Below are 18,680 nucleotides of genomic sequence, written 5' to 3'. Positions count from 1 at the left end.
CTATCCTCTGACCTGGATGATGTCATCTCTGAGCGCCGCGCAGCTTGTTTACCTGTAATTAGCCACTGCTAGTTTTTTGCAACATGGCTGAATATTTTTCCGATTCTGTACAGGGAATAGCACTAGCGTATCATAACAAAATATTGGGAAAATGAACGAGTTTCGCGGCAGATAATGCGTTGTTTAGAGGCTGCGTTTCGGTGCCCCATTCACTCCCACTATATGGATATACGCGTCCAAATGACACCAAAGTTATATGGGTGAGTAAACGATCGTATTTTATGCCAGAAATAAGGTCAAGGTTGTAAAAAATGGTCATTTAAAGGTCGGTACAGATCAGGACATCCCTACTACATCCGGTATCACGTCTCAGACAGGCGTCCAGGACCAAGTCGTAGATCGTGATGACCGCCCGTGTTAAGACGCCTACTTGTAACAGCAGCTATAATGTGAAGTGCCATATCGAATGTGTTGAGTTTAGATCATTGTGAAGCAAAAATAATAATAATAAAATCTGCTCATGCTGGAGACTGTATGATTGCTGGACTGGGCTGAATTCATTCGTCCGCTGAGAAATAAAAGCCACAGAGCATTTATGGAGGAAACCATTTACTAGTGGACCGTGACTCGTGTAACAATTACAAACCATAAACAAAAGAAGGAAAATATACATATGTGGCTGCAAGAAAACCCGAGGCCTTTTACTTCCACAGCTTCTTGATGGACATGTTCTTCTCGCTGTCTTTCTGCATCACCTGGTGACGGGAAAGAGAAACGGTTTAAATCGGTGGAAGCTCTGTGATCAGCTCTGTCGTTGAGATGATCAGTTGTCGTACTCACCTTTGCCACAGCCATCTCAAAGTCCTCCTGAGTGACGTGGACTCTCCTTTCTCTCAGAGCATACATCCCTGCCTCTGTGCAGACTCCCTAGAAACGCACACAAGAGTCATTTTTAGATCATGCACTACTTTATATAACTTTCATAATGTAGTGATCCTCACCTTAACCTCAGCACCAGAAGCTCCGGGCATCAGTTCTGCGATTTTCCTCAGGTTAATGCCGCGCGTCAGGTTCATCTTCCTGGAGTGGATCTTCAGGATGTCGAGGCGAGCCTGTTGGAGCAGAACCAAGATGAGTTCAAACACATAAATACACACACACACACACACACACACACACACACACACACACAGCACGTGTTGAGACAAAAGAAGTGGGATCACGCACCTCTTCATTGGGAGGGGGGAACTCGATCTTCCTGTCGATTCTGCCTGGCCTGAGCAGAGCAGAGTCCAAGATGTCGATACGGTTGGTGGCCATGATGACCTGCAGACACAGAGTTAACAGCTTTTATTTGGCTTTTATGAGCAAAGTAAATGTTTAGAGCACAATAAGGATGTTGGCTTTAGAATCAGAACGGTCTTTATTGCCACTAACACCGATCAGTCACAACATTATGACCAGTAAGAGGAGAAGTAAAGAAGTTTAAAGTGCTTATCCAGACTGCAAGGTCATCTACATTATGAATTAAACGCTACATATTCATCGTGATTGATGTCGGGGGTCCGGGGTACCTTGATGTTCTTGGTCGCCTCGAAGCCGTCCAGCTGGTTGAGCAGCTCCAACATCGTCCTCTGCACCTCGCTGTCTCCACCCGAGCCCCCCTCCAGACGGGACGAGCCGATGGAGTCGATCTCGTCCATGAAGATGATGGAGGGAGCGTGCTCTCTCGCCATGACGAACAGCTCACGCACCATACGAGCGCCTGGGGATGAACAAGGGGGGGGACGGACCGAGGTTACACAAGCGCGGCTCTGCAAAAATCTGACTACACGTGTGTGCGTACGTCTGACTGGTGAAGTTAGCCCCCCAACCCCCAACCCCCAACCCTCTCTGTTCTTTCTGCTCCTTTACAATCTCATTACAGGAACCGGAACTATTCTCATCCCATCCCTTCCCCTCAACCCTTACCCCATCATTCCATCCCATCCCCTTCCTTTCCCTCCCGTCAAAATAAACTTCTCTGTACATGCTGAGGTGTGGTCTTGTTCGTGACAGAGTGTTTAGAAGAGAAAGAGGAGCTCACCCTCTCCGATGAACTTCTGGACCAGCTCGGAGCCAGACACCCTGATGAAGGTGCAGTCAGTGTGGTGGGCCACGGCTCTGGCAAGCAGGGTCTTCCCTGTACCCGGGGGCCCGTACAGCAACACACCCTGCAAGAAGCACACAGCAAATAAAAATTTATACAACGACAAATGGATTGAACAGTGTCTTTTTATCATGTCAGATGGACTAAATGCCATTTTTTCATGCACATATTTAACAGTTGAAGAGTTTTATAAGTGTAAAGCAGGTTGAATATATATTCCCAGCGCTGAGAGCATCCTGCGTCCACCCACCTTGGGTTGTGCGATGCCTAGAGCCTCGAACAGCTCTGGATGCTTAACAGGCAACTCAATAACTTCTTTGATCTCCTTGATCTGCTTATCGAGGCCGCCGATCATTTCGTAGGTGGAGTCCGGCACCTTCTCCACCATCATGAGAGACACCAGAGGATCCACCTTGTTGGGCAGGATCTTGTGCAGGGTGTAGCTGTCATTGCGCAGAGCCACGCGGCAGTTTGGGGTCACCTGGGGACAGAAAGGTTTAGGTGTCGCGTTTCCTTATGCTCACGGTGGCAAGCAGCTACTTAAATGATCTGAACCTGTTATTAAGATAACTTCTTACATCGTTGATGTCAATGTTCTTGTCCACATCCACAACAAACTTTCCTTCTGGATGAACCTGAAAACAAAGAGCAGACACGTCAAGACTCCAGCCTGTGATCAACATGTTTCGTTCTGCACGGTGCATGTACACGTCATACCTTGACCAGAACTTTCTTTTTGTCCATAACTCTGACCACTTCTCCTACGTAGGATCCCTGTTCCTGTAGTAGCTGCAGCTCCTCACGAAGGAGACGCACTGAGGGGCAAAAGGGAATTAAAGCTTTTTATCAGTGGGGAAGGTTTCTGTATGAGTTTATATGACACAACTACATTTTTTTTAAAATATATAACAGAAAACAACATGATCATAAATCTATATCAAACACTATACCTTTGGCATTGAGCTCATTCCTCTGTGCCTGCAGACGTCTGAGATTCTGGCTCTTTTCATTCACTGTCAGCTGTTGAGAGAACGGTAAATCAGGAACAAGGCAAGCAGGAGAAGCTGAAGAACGAGTAAATACATTCCCAACTCACCTGCAACTCTTCTATCTTAGACAAGTAGTACTGCCGCAGGCCGGTTCCTCCCTTACTTTCCCCCATCTCCATCTGTTTCAGAAAAATATAAAACCACGCAATTTAGTGACACTTAGACCCAAGAGAGTGTCCACCATTAGGAACGACTGGTATCTTCAACACTCACATGTGCATTAAATGAGCTAGATCACAGCTTCATGGAGGTATTTAACACTTGATTAAGAACAGAGAGCTGTTCTTCTTCTGTGTTTTCATTTTAGAGCCGATAGTTCGTACCGACATTATATTTAGTAACCCTATTTTAATCAGGAGGTTAGGTTAAATAACAGAAACACCTCTGTGATCAGTAGAGATCAACAACACTGCAAACTACATCCTCCAGGATGATTACACAGATGAATCACCACCTTCCTGACACTGTTTAAACACCAGCTGGACAGGATTTAGTTCAGGACTGTTATATTTGAATTAATTTTGTTTTTACTAGTGTAAATGTAGGCTACATAACCAACAGTGATAACCAACTAGACAGAGATAGAAGCTAGAGGGATTACAGTCAGCAAAACGGGTAAAAATAAAAGTACAGTGAGGTATAAAGGTATATTGTACATATACTGAAGTATATATACAATATACAAAAATATACAATATACTAGAATATTATAATTCTGCAGAAATAAGTTTTAAATTGACAAAAACCGTAACGTTACTTCACTAAAAAAGAAAAATACATAGTTTATTCGGAAACTAACATTAGTTGATGTTAGCTAACGCTAGCTAACACACAGACACTACAGAAGTAAAGCTGGGTGGTTTACAGGCGTTTATCCGTTTAATTACTGAGAATAATTAGCAACAGTTGAGTATTATTAACGTCAGAACAGATAAAACTTTTGCAAGTCATTCGGTGCAGCTAGCTCGGGCTAGCTCCGGTTGACAGGCTCGTTTAGCTAGCGGGCTCCTTAGCTAGGCTAGCTACAATGAGACAGCAAACCGGCAGCGTACAAGCACATTCATTGTTTTGAATGAAGTGAAATTTCAGATTTTTCACGCCACAGCCGCGCAGCGTCTTCCGTCTAGTGACCGGTTAAAAGAAACCGCTCGACTCGAAGCATAAACTTAACATTTGCTTGATAATATGTCAATGAAATCCCCAAAACGGCAGAAAAATACACCTACATGATCGATCCCGTCCACCTCCATCTTGGAATTTCTGCTTCCGCTCGAGACCGGACGTATTTCCGGCGGATTTCTTCTTCGGGTGTTTTTAAAGCGTATAAGAAAATACTCACAGCGCCGCTTAGTGTCCAGTTTAAACAAGTACACGTTATTTTTATGGGTTTCAACAGTTTGTGAGCGCATTGGAAAAACTTTACAAACTAAACTTAACCTAATTGAGTTTTATTGTAGTCAAACAAACACAAACCATAAGTGTTATTCATAAAATAAATATTTGATTCAGGTGTTATTCTTCGGCTTACGTCTTTGTCTTTTAACCAGCGTCTACTCACAAGCCGAGACACGGCTCTGCAGGGAGCGAGCGTGATGGATTTGGCTCGGCCGTTATTTGAGGAGCGGTGAACTCGCCTGAACTGTTTGGGATCAGACCGGATCTACCTGTTGAAGCACCTGAGCTGTGTCCGGACACGCAGGCTACCGGCACGACTCCGGCTCTCTGCTGACACGGCAGGAGACGTTAACACGAGCATTACGCCGTTAAAAAGTAAATGGAAAAATAACAAAAACAAACATTTGTAAGTAGATTTATTGTAAAAAATACCTCAAATGTATAAAAGATAAAGGCCTTTGATTGATACAGAACATGCAAACATTTTACAAAGAAGAAATACAAAAACAAGAATGAAAAAATGCAAAAGTTCACGACTGATTCATCACCAGCGAACACAATTTGGCACAATGATATCTGTGGAATGTTTCAAAAGAGACTCATACAAAATCTTTACAAAGCAGTACTCCTGTTTAACTCATGAAACCAGAAACTTCACTCAACATGTTGTTTAATCGACACGTTACAGATGAATTCCTATTTTTGTTTTTATTAATAGCAGTTAATCTTCTTGGCCGGCCATCCTCCGTTCCTCATCATGACATTAAAACAGATGAAAACAACATGTAAACATTCATAAAAGTAAAAAATAAAAACAGAGTGGATTCATCCCTGTACAAAAAACAATAATAATAAAAAAGAATCAATCATTTCCCAGAGTAGAGCTTTCTCAGATATCCTGCTCTCTTCTCAAACTTATATCCCCACCATTATAAAAGGCACCTGAACACGTAAAGTTATGGCTGACGTTAAAAACAAATGCTTCGTATAATACTCCATCCAATTATCAGATCATCTACACTTCTTCCTGTGTCTTTTTTAAAGACTATATTTCAAATATTCTGGTATAAAGTTATTAATTATGAATATCTATATACAGATCCTGGACACCAGACATCAGGCACTGTTCCCATCTGAAGGTTATGGCTTTAAAATGAAGGTAAAGCAAAAAAAACAATAAAATACAAAACAGCACCAGTACTTTTTTAAAGCATTTTGTACCATTTAGAAAAATGTATTGCAAAAAAAACAAAAAGGCAAAGATTATATATGAACAGGCTCAAAACGACAGACGAGGCAAACGTCTTCTCAACGACACATGAATCATGACTTTGGTCCCACGAGCTCAGTGAGAATGGCTTTGTGAACATTTGAGCTCGATTCTTTCCAGTTTCGTGTTTGTAAACCGACGAACGCGTCTTCAGGTGAGGCGGATACCCAGCACCTGCTCCAGCTCCTGTCGCCTCTGCTGCACCTGAAACACAAGAGACACGAGTCCGCGTGAAGAACGAGGATCAGCGAGCGAATTAAATGTTCGTCTGCGTTTACTCACCTTTGAGTAAATGTACCGTCCCACGGCCTCGGGGACCCAGGGCTCCTGGTAGAACTCGGTCCTCCTCTCCTCCTCGGGATTTCCCGTCACATCTGTCATCAGCTGGTAAAACAGAAACGTGTCAGTGAACTGTAGAAACCACAAGGTCCTGAAGACAGACGAGGGTTTCATTCCCAGACGAAAAAACAAGTTACGGACACGGACGATTTACACGGGATTAAGATAAATGATGACGTCCACCATTATTACAGATTACTAGAAGCCCTCAAGTTAAACTAGTCCCGTGTGAATAGGGCTTTAGTCGTGGATTATTATTATTTTCCGCCTCCAAAATGTTCCTGTGCAAAATATGATACACATTTAAACCTTAACGTGACTGAGCAACATGCAGTTCCTGTATGTAATCCTTTAAAGACTCCTGCAGACAAGCTGATACAGGAGCAGATATTTACCTTCAGATCTCTGCACTGAGACTTGAGCCAGTCCTGGATGAAGTCCTGGGGGTTATTGCTGAAGCTCAGCATGAAGTCTCTCTCAGTCTTCAGCTGGTTAATGTACTCAATTGTTTCATGAATCTGCAGTGAATGAAAACAGTAAAAAATAATAATTTAGTTTTTTGTTTTTCCCCCAAATAATCCCTGTGATGTGCAGGACCAAGCTCTGACCTTCATCTCTAGTGCAGCGATCTCCTGTTGGTTGGTGGTGGAGGACAGGAAGCTGTTCATCTGGCCCTTCAGCGGGTCGTCCACCTCCACATCGATGTCGTAGCACGCCGTCTTCTTCTGATCCGTGGGGTCCACGCTGCTCAGGGAGACACGCAAAACAGAACTCAGTATGGACAGTAAGGAAGGAGCAAACAAGGAGCAAGAAGGAAAAGATCAAGTCATAAAAAGTAATAGTAGCCGTAGAAAAGGCAGCTGTTTACACCTACACAGGCACAAACACAGAAAGAGGCACAGGTTCTCACCTAATCATGTGATTGATGATGATGGGGTCAGGGTGCTGCAGCAGACCAGCAAGTTTCATGGGGATGTCAGAGAACCTCATGCGTGGACAACCAAAGATCTGAAGAGGATTCAGTTAAAGAACAGATCAAGTTAGACGCCCTAAAAGTAAAATGCAGCGACCCAAACAACAAATGTGTGTCTACAAGTGACTGATGTGACGTTACAAACTATGACCTGAAAGCTGAACCCTTACCTGTCTGAAATAACGGTTACAGTTGATGAACTCCTTCTCGTGACTGTCCTGCAGCTTGTTGTTCTTGATGTACAGCCACAGAGCTTGCATGATGCTGGCCCGTGTCTGCGTGTGCACGCCGAGGAGGCGGGCCAGACGAGGGTCCAGTTTGTACTGGGGGGGCTGGAAGCGAAGCAAGAACACGAGGTGAGTGCCGGCTGAAAGAGACGCGCCGCAGTCGTAACGCCCAGGAGGTATTCTTACCTGGTGGTCGAGCATGAGCAGAAGGGTGCATTTAACGTTCACGTCCCCGGGTCTTTTGACCTGGAAACCGTCCGTCTCCTGAGTGGTCGGCATCCTGTGCCACTGAAAGGAGAACACGAGTGAAAAGAACTGATTGTTAATTTGAGTTGGAAGCTACAACTACACAGACACAGGTTCATATAATTAAACGTTGATGAAAGCCCACAGCCCACAGCCCTCTACTTACTCCTCCTTTATTCCCACCAGTGTGCAGCTTGTAGATTAGAATAGATTTAATTAATCCTGGATAAAGTAAATGATCAATCAACAGGTTCTTATTACTGTAAATATTTGTTACTCCACTGTGACGCTAGATGGACACACGGTTTTTCCTTTATCGTTAATTAAAAATAATAAAAGTAATAAAACAAAGCTGAACTCAGCTGTAAAACCTGATCAGAGCTTGTAAATCAGTCAACGACGGACTTTGATATCAGAGGCTACGTTTACACAGACACTAGGACTCTACTAATAATCACAATACCAGATGACTTACTGAAAACATGGCTGCAGCTCAGACATCTCTTTCAGTTGAATGAATACAGAGATGTTGCTCCATAGAGGACAGAACCACTCTGTCGATGCCACATGAGTCTGATTCTGATGTAAACTGATAAACTGGAATTATCCATAGACTGTAAAAAAAGATGGACGCCATGAAGCTGAAGCAGCTCCCCCTGGTGGCTGGCTGCAGTACAGGTCACATAAGCCCCGCCCCCTCCATGTTAGTGGATGGGGGAAACTAAAACACTAGTCAAATAAATATTCAAGGATGGTTTCTGTCATTTTAGGTAGTTCATGTAATGTTATGTTCAAGTGTCAGTTATCTGACGCTACAAAAACAGGATGTGACATCATGGTGATTGACTAAAAAGGTGCAGTGTATCATCTAACTTTGTAACTGGTGGAGGTAGAGCAGAGCGTTAACCAATCACCAGTGAGACTAGAGGAAGTGTGGGCGGGTCACGGGATAACGTGGCTCCAAAACTCACAAGATGGCGCCGCCCACATCCCCGGATACCAGCGTTGGTTTGACCAATGGGAGGAAGTGGAGACACGTCGTCCATTTTTTCCTACAGTCTATGGAATTACCAGTGGGGTTGAAGGACCGCTGTCCATGTCCTCATGTCATACCTCTACTAGGTGGTTGTCAGGTCCATACAGCTCCTTGTCCAGCTCAATCACCAGACTTTTGAAGAAAGATGAGAACTTCCTCTTCTGCTTGCCAGCCTGGAAACGCAGCAAACACAGAAGAAGTGTGAAGCTAACAGAGCAACCAGATAGCTATCTAGGTTTCCTATTGTGCTGTGTCAGTGTGCAGCTGCATTGTTCAGCTCTGACCACATTGGGAGGGTGGTGGTGAAACACAAAACTGCAGACTAGAAAAAGCTGTTGCACCCCCCCCCCCCCTGCCCCGTCAAAGTCTGTTTTCTCAACACGACCCCTTTCACTCCTTCCCTTACGTCCCCTTTTCTTTTTTCTCTTACTCCATGCCACACTCCCACACATGCCTAAAGCAATGAACCAGAGCAGAAAAATGATCGGGAGGAAAAAATAAAAAGAGCCTCCTTCATGTGGCCCCAGATGACACAATGAGTCGAGCTGGAAGTGATGGATGGAGGGAGGGAGGAGGGGAGGGAGGAGGGGAGCCATGTTGGCTCATGGTATGCAACGGCCAGTGGTTTCAATTCCGTATTTCAAAAGAGAACATGAGATTGTGTGCGTGGGTATGTTAGCAGTTGCGGGGTGGAAGGAGGAGAGCTGTAAACACACATCTGGCTGCGTGGTCTGAGCCAAGGACACGGGCCAAGTCAAGCTTTCAGAAACACAAGAGCAGAGAGCGAGCGACTCTACATCAGACCACGCCGAGAGACAATGGACGAAGCGGAGCGTGGGGGAGGACGATGAGTCCCTCACCTCCTCCAGAAGTTTGCCTTCCACTCTCAGCTCCCAGGAGGACACCTTCTCTGCCTCCTCACCCTCAGGCTTGCTGGGGGTGTAAGTGTTGGAGATGTAGATCCGGAGCTTTCGCTTTTGCTGCGTCACAGAGAGAAACAAGAGGATAATGAGTGAACCAGGGAAAAACAAAACAACTGTGTCCTCCATATATACATATACATATATACATATACATATACATATATACATATACATATATACATATACATATATATATATATATATGTATATGTATTAGTTTACTTTATTAACAGCATAGTCCAGTTCTGTAGACAGATGTCATTCATACGTAGTCAGAGATGAACAGGACATGATGTAGAGACTAGAACTGACCAAGACAAGTAGCTGCTTTAAACTAGACAACACACTGTGACTTAGAGACAACAGGAGACAACAGCCTTAAAGACACGTCAACATAGAAAGAAAGACGTCGTGATCAGCTTTTGTTTTTGAGAAGACAAGACAAAGACAAGACAAGATAAGACAAAGATAAGACAAGACAAGATAAGACAAGATAAGGACAAGACAAAGATAGGACAAGACAAGACACAGATAAGACAAGACAAGATAAGACAAGATAAGGACAAGACAAAGATAAGACAAGACAAGACACAGATAAGACAAAGATAAGGACAAGACAAAGATAGGACAAGATAAAGATAAGACACAGATAAGTCAAGACACAGATAAGACAAAGACAAGACAAGATAAGACACAGATAAGACAAGACTAAGATAGGACAAGACAAGACAAGACAAGTCAAGACATGACAAGACAAGACAAAGATAAGGACAAGACAAGACAAGACAAAGATAAGATAAGGATAAGATAAGGACAAGACAAAGATAGGACAAGACAAGACAAATATGAAGACAAGACAAGACAAAGATAAGATAGGGACAAGATAAAGACAAGACAAAGAGAAGACAAGGAGAAGACAAGAACAGAGTAAGGACAAAATAAGACAAGATAGAGATAAGACAAGGACAAGATAAAGACAAGGACAAGATAAAGACAAGACAAGATAAAGACAAGACAAGACAAAGTTTCTCTCAGTGCGTAGGACGTTTGTTTGGTTACAGTCAGAGTGTTTTAAGCTGAGTGTTTGCAGTCCCCCCCCCCCGTCCCCCGTCCCCCCAGGAGGTTTCCAAGTTAAATGGTCCTCTTGTCCTCTTGTCTCCAGAGACCAGATGAGTCTAATGGGTGTTTTTGTGTCATCAGACTAGATGCTGTGTTGTGTGTACACCAGAGTCTGCACATCAACACAAACACACCATCTCCGTCGTGAAGCATGGTGGTAGCAGGATGTCTGGGCGCCATGGAAACGGTAGAGGGACAAAACGACTGCAGCAAAATAAAACGAAAACCTGGAGGAGAGTCTGATGTTCAGTCTGTCCACGGAGACAAAGAGCAGAAGCACAGAGAGACACGAGTCTAGGCCCAGAACTAAATCCAGGAGAGGGTTTTATTTTATTTGTGCTGTTCACACCCAGTCCCTGAGCAACCTGAGCAACCTGACAGCTCTGAGCAACCTGAGCAACCAGACAGCTCTGAGCAACCTGAGCAACCTGACAGCTCTGAGCAACCTGACAGCTCTGAGCAACCTGACAGCCCTGAGCAACCTGAGCAACCAGACAGCTCTGAGCAACCTGAGCAACCAGACAGCTCTGAGCAACCTGACAGCTCTGAGCAACCTGACAGCCCTGAGCAACCTGACAGCTCTGAGCAACCTGAGCAACCTGACAGCTCTGAGCAACCTGACAGCTCTGAGCAACCTGAGCAACCAGACAGCTCTGAGCAACCTGACAGCTCTGAGCAACCAGACAGCTCTGAGCAACCTGACAGCTCTGGAGCATAATTACAGGGTCCAGGTGTTCATATTATTTTCATAACATAACATGAAGAAGAGGTACCATGATGGGCTTCTTGATGGCCTCCTGAATCTCCATGCGCTTCCGGGCGATGGTCTGATCCAGCTTCCTCTCGAAGGCCAGGAGGTCCATGTAGGCCTGGGACTCTGGGACCAGGTCCCGGATCTGAGGAGCAGCAGGATGTGTGAGCATTCAGGGAACAAAGCCGACTGTGACACATTTATTAATGATTCAGGGGTGGAGGGGGGAGTCGAGGTCTTCTTACCCTCTGAGGCAGAACTTTGTCAGCCATCTTGCGTCTCTTTGCTCTAAATCACAGAAGAGAAACGCTCAGATCAGAAAGACGGCCTCAGATAAAAATAACTCCTACACAGCGACGCTTTGTTCCGTCTCTTCATTTAACATTTGACCCTTTTAAGAACAAGTTGGCCGCACGCTGACGCATGACACAAGAAAGACCTCATTCACTTCATTTCATCATCAGTTATTTGTGGAGAACTTCACAGTGTGACAACAAAATCACAGCCAGCGTTATCTCTTTATTACGGCCCCTGGTAGACGGCCTCAGGTCCCCACTTATCACTGACGCCCTCTTCACAGAGCGGCCGTGTCTCTTTGATTAAATTACACCGTGTCCCCGTCTCTTTATGACCACATTAATTTACAAGCACTTTGAGTCACGTCTCTCTGATCCGTCCTGTAGCGAGAACCGTGTTGTGAGATTAGAACACAGCGATTCATTGTGGAGGGAACTGTACGCGCCGCTTCAGATTTATGAGCGCGGCGCCGCCGGGGCTTCAGTTTGAAGTCAAAAATATCGACTCGTGTCTTCTTCTGCTTCTTCTGCTTTCAAAGCAAAAGGCCGGTCATGAGATGCTGTTATCGTACTGGGTGATCTGGGCTGCATCCTCACAGCTCAGACGACTACTGGTCCTCATCATCGGTAGGGTCGTTAGAGGCAGCATCGTGTCAGGATGGAGGAAAACTAGTCTATTTAAAACTAAATGAATAAATATGGGTCAAATTAGCACTTTTTGGGGATAATTACATCATAAAAAGCAAATAAATGGCAATGCTATAAATAAATCTAACTCTTTAAACTGGTTTTATCTCTATACATCTAGTTTGTTTTAGTTATGACGTCACATTTTTCAGGAAAGGTGAAGTGTTGAGAGTAAAATGATCCTTTATTAACCGCTAGTGAAGGTGTTTGGCACAAACTACTACTAACTATAGAGCAGGTATTCTATGTATTTTATCTTATTTTATTATAGTATAGACTTTTATTCTGTTATTTCTTCCATTTTGTTTAACTTTGCTTCTGTGAAAGATGATTTTGCACCAAGTAACCAATAGTTTAATGACTGGTAACGATTCACAAAATACATATATATATATATAATGATGTCATCTTGAGCTATGGGACATATTAAAGGAACAGTATGTAAGAAATGTATTTCAATTAATCATAAAATGGCCCTGATATGTCACTAGACATGAAGAAATCATGTTCATTTCAAATCCTTATATCACTGACAACAGTGGTCCGGCCAGGATGTTGTCATTTAAAAGTGAGAGTTGCAGCCCTCAACTGATGTTATTGTTGTCATGTTGTGTTTTGGTCTGAGGCTCCACCCTCCACCTATCGACCAATCACCAAGTCAGTAGAGTTTCGTCTTCCGGGTTGCCAGCTCTGCTCTAGTTACCAGCTAGTTACCAACATGTATAACGTTACTAAACCTAAAAGACCTCGTTATGAATCCGAACTACGTCGTGACAAAGTCCGAAATAAAACAAGGATTTGTAGGAGATGCCTTTGGAAGATGGAGACGGCTGAAAACGGAGAAGAATTTGAAGACAGACGCCAACATTGCTAATTTTCCCCTGGCTAACTTACTTGTACATAATGTAAATGGACATTTAAAATATTCACGACAGTCGAACAAAGTTATGCATGTTTGTGCAAAGTAACGTTACGTTAGCGCATACAGAGGAGGTGGGTCATCGGATTGAAAAGGTGAGGAATTGTTTGGGAAATAAAAACGGCGAGTCGTCATTGCTAACATTAGCATTAGCATTATGAGCCCGTTTCTCTGTCATTATGCTGAAACGCAGAGGAAAACAACATTAGCACGTCGATTATGGCAATGTGAAACGTAATTGAGACGTATTGAGTAGCCTAACGTTACCTCGGTAACCTGGCAACCTGGCAACCTGGAGTCAGGGGGGAGGTTGGAGGGGATGCACCGTTCTACAGTATTTAGAAAGTGATTGCAGTACCAGTTTTGGCCACAATCCTACATACTGTTCCTTTAATAGATAATAGAGAACAGAACATACAGATCTTTGTTCCGTCCCTCTTCTCGTGGCCTTACCCTCGTCTGAGGCCTCCCAGCGCCTCTTGCTGCTGCTGCTGCTGCTGCTGATGATGATGATGATGCTGCTGCTGCTGGTGAAGGAACCGCTTCCTTGACGCGTCCATGCCCGGGGGACCCATCCCTGGCCGCATGGGAATGTTACCACCACCCCCGTAAGAGGGGCCCGCCATCTGACCCACCATCGACCCCATGGGGCCCCCCACTCTGCTGGGCGGCATCCCTGGGCGCTGTAGACACACAGTTTACAACAGGATGAGTCTACGCCCGCCGGTTCATTAGGTACACTACTGAATGTGTTGATTCAACGGTGTTTTTATTCTGGAGGCCGTGGTTTGTAGTACTATTGAAAGGAATTATTGTAACGACACTTGCTATTATTTTGACATCTCGGTCGGTGTGCTCGGCTAAACAACAGAAACACCACAAACCACAAACATCCCTACACAGTTTCAGCATAAACTAAACATTATAACAGAAGGAGGATTCAATGCAGGACTGTTAGATGAGGATGCATTCGTTTTCACTAGTGTAACTAATGTAACGGCAAATGAGTGCATTGTCAGATTTAATGTGTCTATCCATCTATTTAGAGATTAGATAGATAGATAGATAGATTATATTAAACTGGCCGTAGGTGTGAGTGTCTCTCTGTGTTAGTCCTGGGATAGACTGGAGACCTGTCCAGGGTGGACCCCCCCTCTAGACCAATGACATCTGGGATAGACTGGAGACCTGTCCAGGGTGGACCCCCCCTCTAGACCAATGACATCTGGGATAGACTGGAGACCTGTCCAGGGTGGACCCCCCCTCTAGACCAATGACAGCTGGGATAGACTGGAGACCTGTCCAGGGTGGACCCCCCCTCTAGACCAATGACATCTGGGATAGACTGGAGACCTGTCCAGGGTGGACCCCCCCTCTAGACCAATGCCAGCTGGGATAGACTCCAGCCCCCCCTACCCCTGACCCTCCAGAGGAGACACGCGGTTACAGAAAATTAATGAATGAATTATGTTTGACAAATGAACTTGAGTTAAGTATAGCTGAGCTGGTTTTAAGTTTTTAGTCTTTTAGTCACTAGTTTAGAGAAGTCCATGGATTCTTTACGGCTGGATATATTCACCCCAGTGACCTGCTGCATACTGCTGTTGTTTAGACCAGGATCCTGATGTCTTCATGTTGCTTGGGTTAGGGCTTTGACTCCGAACTTCGTTATTCGAATATAATCCGATTATTTTAAAAATTGAACGAATTTTAGGGATCTCTTAATATTCGAACCTGTATGGGAATTATTTTGTGTAAATGTGTTTGCTTGTAAACGTTGTTTTCAATTCAGATTCCGAGTTTTTTTTTTTCACGCCTGGTGAAGTAAAATCGCGAGCTCATTAGCAAGGCTAGTGTTGGTCATCCGGGCTCCTGTAGGTAACGTTAGCATGCTAGCTTCCTGTTAGCTTGTGTATTTCCGACGGAGCGTTAACTGTGTCGTAACAGCATCTTCTGTTATATTCTGCTCGTTACATCTTCATTCCGACGCTGCATATCTTGTTTGCTTAATAATAAAAATGTTAACACGCACGTAGTCTATTAACATTGACTGATACACTGCCCTCTGGTGGACAGAACATGTAGCACTTAAGTTTGATACCAATATCAGTCTTACTGAAGACATTTAATGGTCAAAATATAATTAATAAATATTCGAATATATTCGAATTTTAATATTAATAAACAAACGAACTTCGAATATGATTTTTGGGCAAAAGTCAAAGCCCTAGCTTGGGTAGCTATGGTTAGCTGCTGAGCGGACCGTACAAGCCAGCAGCGTTAGGTTAGTTTATTTAGATTGTAGGCTAAGCTAGCCAGCAGCATTTGGTTAGTTTATTTATTTAGATTGTAGGCTAAGCTAGCCAGCAGCGTTAGGTTAGTTTATTTAGATTGTAGGCTAAGCTAGCCAGCAGCATTTGGTTAGCTTATATTTCACAAGGTTTGAGTTAGCGTCTGCTGCTGAGCGGGCCGTACAAGCCAGCAGCATTTACTTAGTTTATTTAGATTGTAGGTTAATCATCATATCATATGACTGTAGGTTTGTTAGGGTTTCTCAGCTGGACAGGGCCTCTAAATGTGTTCTGCCTGGGATTCTGGCACAAGGGACTGTAACATCTAATGAATGACTTGATTTAAGAAAACTTTTTAATAAAGTTCACTTTTCTTATTCTGTTAACAGATAATTTAGCTGCTTTTAAGTCATATATCTCTCATTTTCATAGTTTTTTCTTGTTTTTTTTTAAGCTGAGTTTCCTAAGTGCACCCCCCCCCCCCCCCCCCCTCCTCGTCACCACAAACACACCATCTGCATGGTGAAGCACGGAGGTGGCAGCATGATGGCGCTTCTCGGGCAGCAGGCCCCGGACGTCGTGTAAAAAAGGCGGTTGGGCAAAAATGAAAGATGACACAACTTATGGTGATTATGATGACGTGTGTCCCCAGTGTTCCAACCTTCACGCTGGCTTTCACTATTTAAATGATCCGTCAACAGAGCATGTGGGTTTAACAAACATGGCTCTAACTGACAGAGAGGAGGTAAAAGAATAAAAACCCTGCATGAAGCTGCAGATGGTTGCAGAAAGGGGATCAGTATGCGGGCTCACCACCTCTGGGCAGATGGTGGAGATGATAAACTTTTGTTTTCACGCCAACTGACAGGAGACTATAGGGGCCACCACGTGATTATTCTCCTTCACACCTTTTATATATATATATAAAAAAATAAATAAAAAATGCTCTGCCACACTAATCACACTCATTTAAATCAAATGTTTTAACAAATGTTAAATCAGTATTAACGTAATGTTATAAAGGTGACACTTAATTAATTAATGCGAGTAAATACTTATAAATATAACATTTTGAAACGCGGAAGTAGAGTCCGCGTGATTTTTAAATAATGAGCATAAAGGTTTTACTTTAATATCTTTCATTTAAACTTGTTTTTTTTTGAGTAAAGCTCAGTTTAAGGTTTAATTTACACTTAAAACTATCTAAAAAAAAATAAAAAAGACAATTTACAGACACGGTAGGTTTCGTCCAGAGCAGAGTTCCTGTATATTAATGGATAATAAATGAATAAATGAGGCATGAAGCCAACCTGCGGGTACTGGGGGACGCTGTTCATGCTGCGGGGGTATCCCGCCGGAGGCTGCGGCATTCCTGGCATCCTCATGCCCGCGCCGAGTCCAACGTTCATGGGGCTCATGTTCGGATTCATCGGCGGACCCGTGAAGCCTCCTCCTCTCGATGCCATCTTCTAGATCCACAAGTGGTTGCAAGTGACGGAAACTACAAGCGAATAATAGATTTATGTAGAAATAATGATAATATAATTAAAAAAAAAAAAGTCTTGACAGGTCGTTAAATGAGCGCAACTGGTAGCAGCTAGCTAGCTAGCTCGCGAGCTAACCGACAGTTACTTGGGTTTGACAGCCAGAGACACTGTCAACAAAAAGCTAGCTTAACGTTAGCTTCCGATCCGACTCAAGTTCCGGGGTTTGGCTCTACCTGGTAACTGCTAGTTTTCCGGACACCGAGCGGCGGTTTTGTCGTCCGCTACCAACGTTTTTCACCGTTAAACATCTCCAACTAACGCTAATTTCCCTGCGAGGCCAATAACTGACTCGATAAAAGCCCGACTTTACGACAAACTGAGTGTAAAGCTAAAACCCAACTACTTATAACTGCCCATACGAGATGCTGCCTTCACTGGTGTCGGAAATTACAGTGTTCCGCGTCGCAGCGCACATTAACGTTTACCCGCCACTTCTAACTGTTTAATAAACACATTAAAAAATGATAATTAGTCTTTTTGTGTGTATATTTAATTGAATTGTTTATTTTTTTTATAGCAAGCTTTTAAGATTTGACATCTATGGGCACTGTTACCCTCTTGGCAAGGACACATCAAAATAATAAAGTAAATAAAGTCTTATTTTGTGTGTATTTGATTAAATCATTCATTTTATTTTCAATTTGCCTTCTAGTCCATATTTGATTTTAGTTCAGGGGTCCACATACAGCCCAATTTAATCTCCATCCAGCCGGATCAGTAATTTATAATAGCATAATAACCTGTAAACAATGACAACGCCAAAGTTTTGTTGTCTCATTGGTTATAAGTTCCACTAAAAGCCCAAATAGGTCAAATTCTCCAATATTAAACAGGGTTTTAAGAGTTAAATATTCCAGAAATACAAATTATTATTCATGTGAGAGGTTGTAGAGGTGGTGCAGCGCTTAGCACAGGCCCTTCTGTGCAGTCTGTGAGTTTAAATCAGTTGTAGGTGCTCATGTAAAAGAGCAAAGAAGTATATTATGAAAATGTTTACTGGGTTCTAATCCATGGGCCGACTGGTTCCTCTCTGTGTGGAGTTTGCATGTTCTCCCTGTGTCTGCGTGGGTTCTCTCCAGGTTCTCCAGCTTCCTCCCACCGTCCAAAGACATGCTGGTTAGGTTCATTGGTGATTCTAAATTGGCCGTAGGTGTGAGTGAATATTTTAAGTGTGAATTCAACCTGTTTGGGCCTAAAACCGACTACTCACAACTCAGACATCTGAAAGTGGTCCTGAATCTGAAATGATGACAGCTGTGAAATAAATTCTTGTCTTGAGAAGTCATTTCTCTCGGCCACGTGACCCATAACTGTGTCCAGAGCTCAAATGTCGCAGTTTCAGGACGGGTCCACGAAGGCAACATAACTGGCTCAACTGTGCATAAAAAGCTTCAGCTGTGTGAAGTTTGCTTTCTAAGAATGAGATCTACATGAGGGAGGAATCATTTAGAGTCTCATCCAAC

At 43.6% G+C, this 18,680-nt stretch overlaps 2 protein-coding genes across 2 annotated transcripts; both read right to left on the bottom strand.

Annotated features, from left to right (window-relative positions):
- Nucleotides 1-592: 592 nt before the first annotated feature.
- psmc5 (proteasome 26S subunit, ATPase 5) lies at nucleotides 593-4,465 on the bottom strand. The gene is made up of 12 exons (XM_084566817.1): nucleotides 4,425-4,465; nucleotides 3,246-3,317; nucleotides 3,100-3,169; nucleotides 2,867-2,964; nucleotides 2,728-2,784; nucleotides 2,400-2,630; nucleotides 2,087-2,213; nucleotides 1,575-1,765; nucleotides 1,228-1,326; nucleotides 1,002-1,112; nucleotides 841-927; nucleotides 593-755 (listed from the first exon to the last, which is right to left on the bottom strand). The coding sequence occupies exons 1-12, from the start codon at nucleotides 4,446-4,448 to the stop codon at nucleotides 702-704; spliced, it is 1,221 nt and encodes a 406-aa protein (XP_084422943.1). The 5' UTR covers nucleotides 4,449-4,465; the 3' UTR covers nucleotides 593-701.
- Nucleotides 4,466-4,992: 527 nt separating this feature from the next.
- On the bottom strand, nucleotides 4,993-17,573 carry smarcd2 (SWI/SNF related BAF chromatin remodeling complex subunit D2). Its single transcript, XM_084567342.1, has 13 exons — nucleotides 16,981-17,573; nucleotides 13,833-14,062; nucleotides 11,723-11,765; nucleotides 11,500-11,622; nucleotides 9,545-9,664; nucleotides 8,762-8,857; nucleotides 7,589-7,690; nucleotides 7,346-7,507; nucleotides 7,113-7,210; nucleotides 6,811-6,946; nucleotides 6,598-6,720; nucleotides 6,146-6,247; nucleotides 4,993-6,067 (listed from the first exon to the last, which is right to left on the bottom strand). Exons 1-13 carry the CDS (start codon nucleotides 17,134-17,136, stop codon nucleotides 6,014-6,016), a joined length of 1,545 nt encoding a protein of 514 aa, XP_084423468.1. The 5' UTR covers nucleotides 17,137-17,573; the 3' UTR covers nucleotides 4,993-6,013.
- Nucleotides 17,574-18,680: the final 1,107 nt, after the last annotated feature.

Source organism: Chelon labrosus (assembly GCF_963514085.1).
Source record: "Chelon labrosus genome assembly, chromosome: 19".
NCBI classification, from domain to species: Eukaryota; Metazoa; Chordata; class Actinopteri; order Mugiliformes; family Mugilidae; genus Chelon; species Chelon labrosus.
The sequence above is the reverse complement of the archived record's forward strand: the minus strand, read 5'-3'. Positions and strand labels throughout refer to the sequence as shown.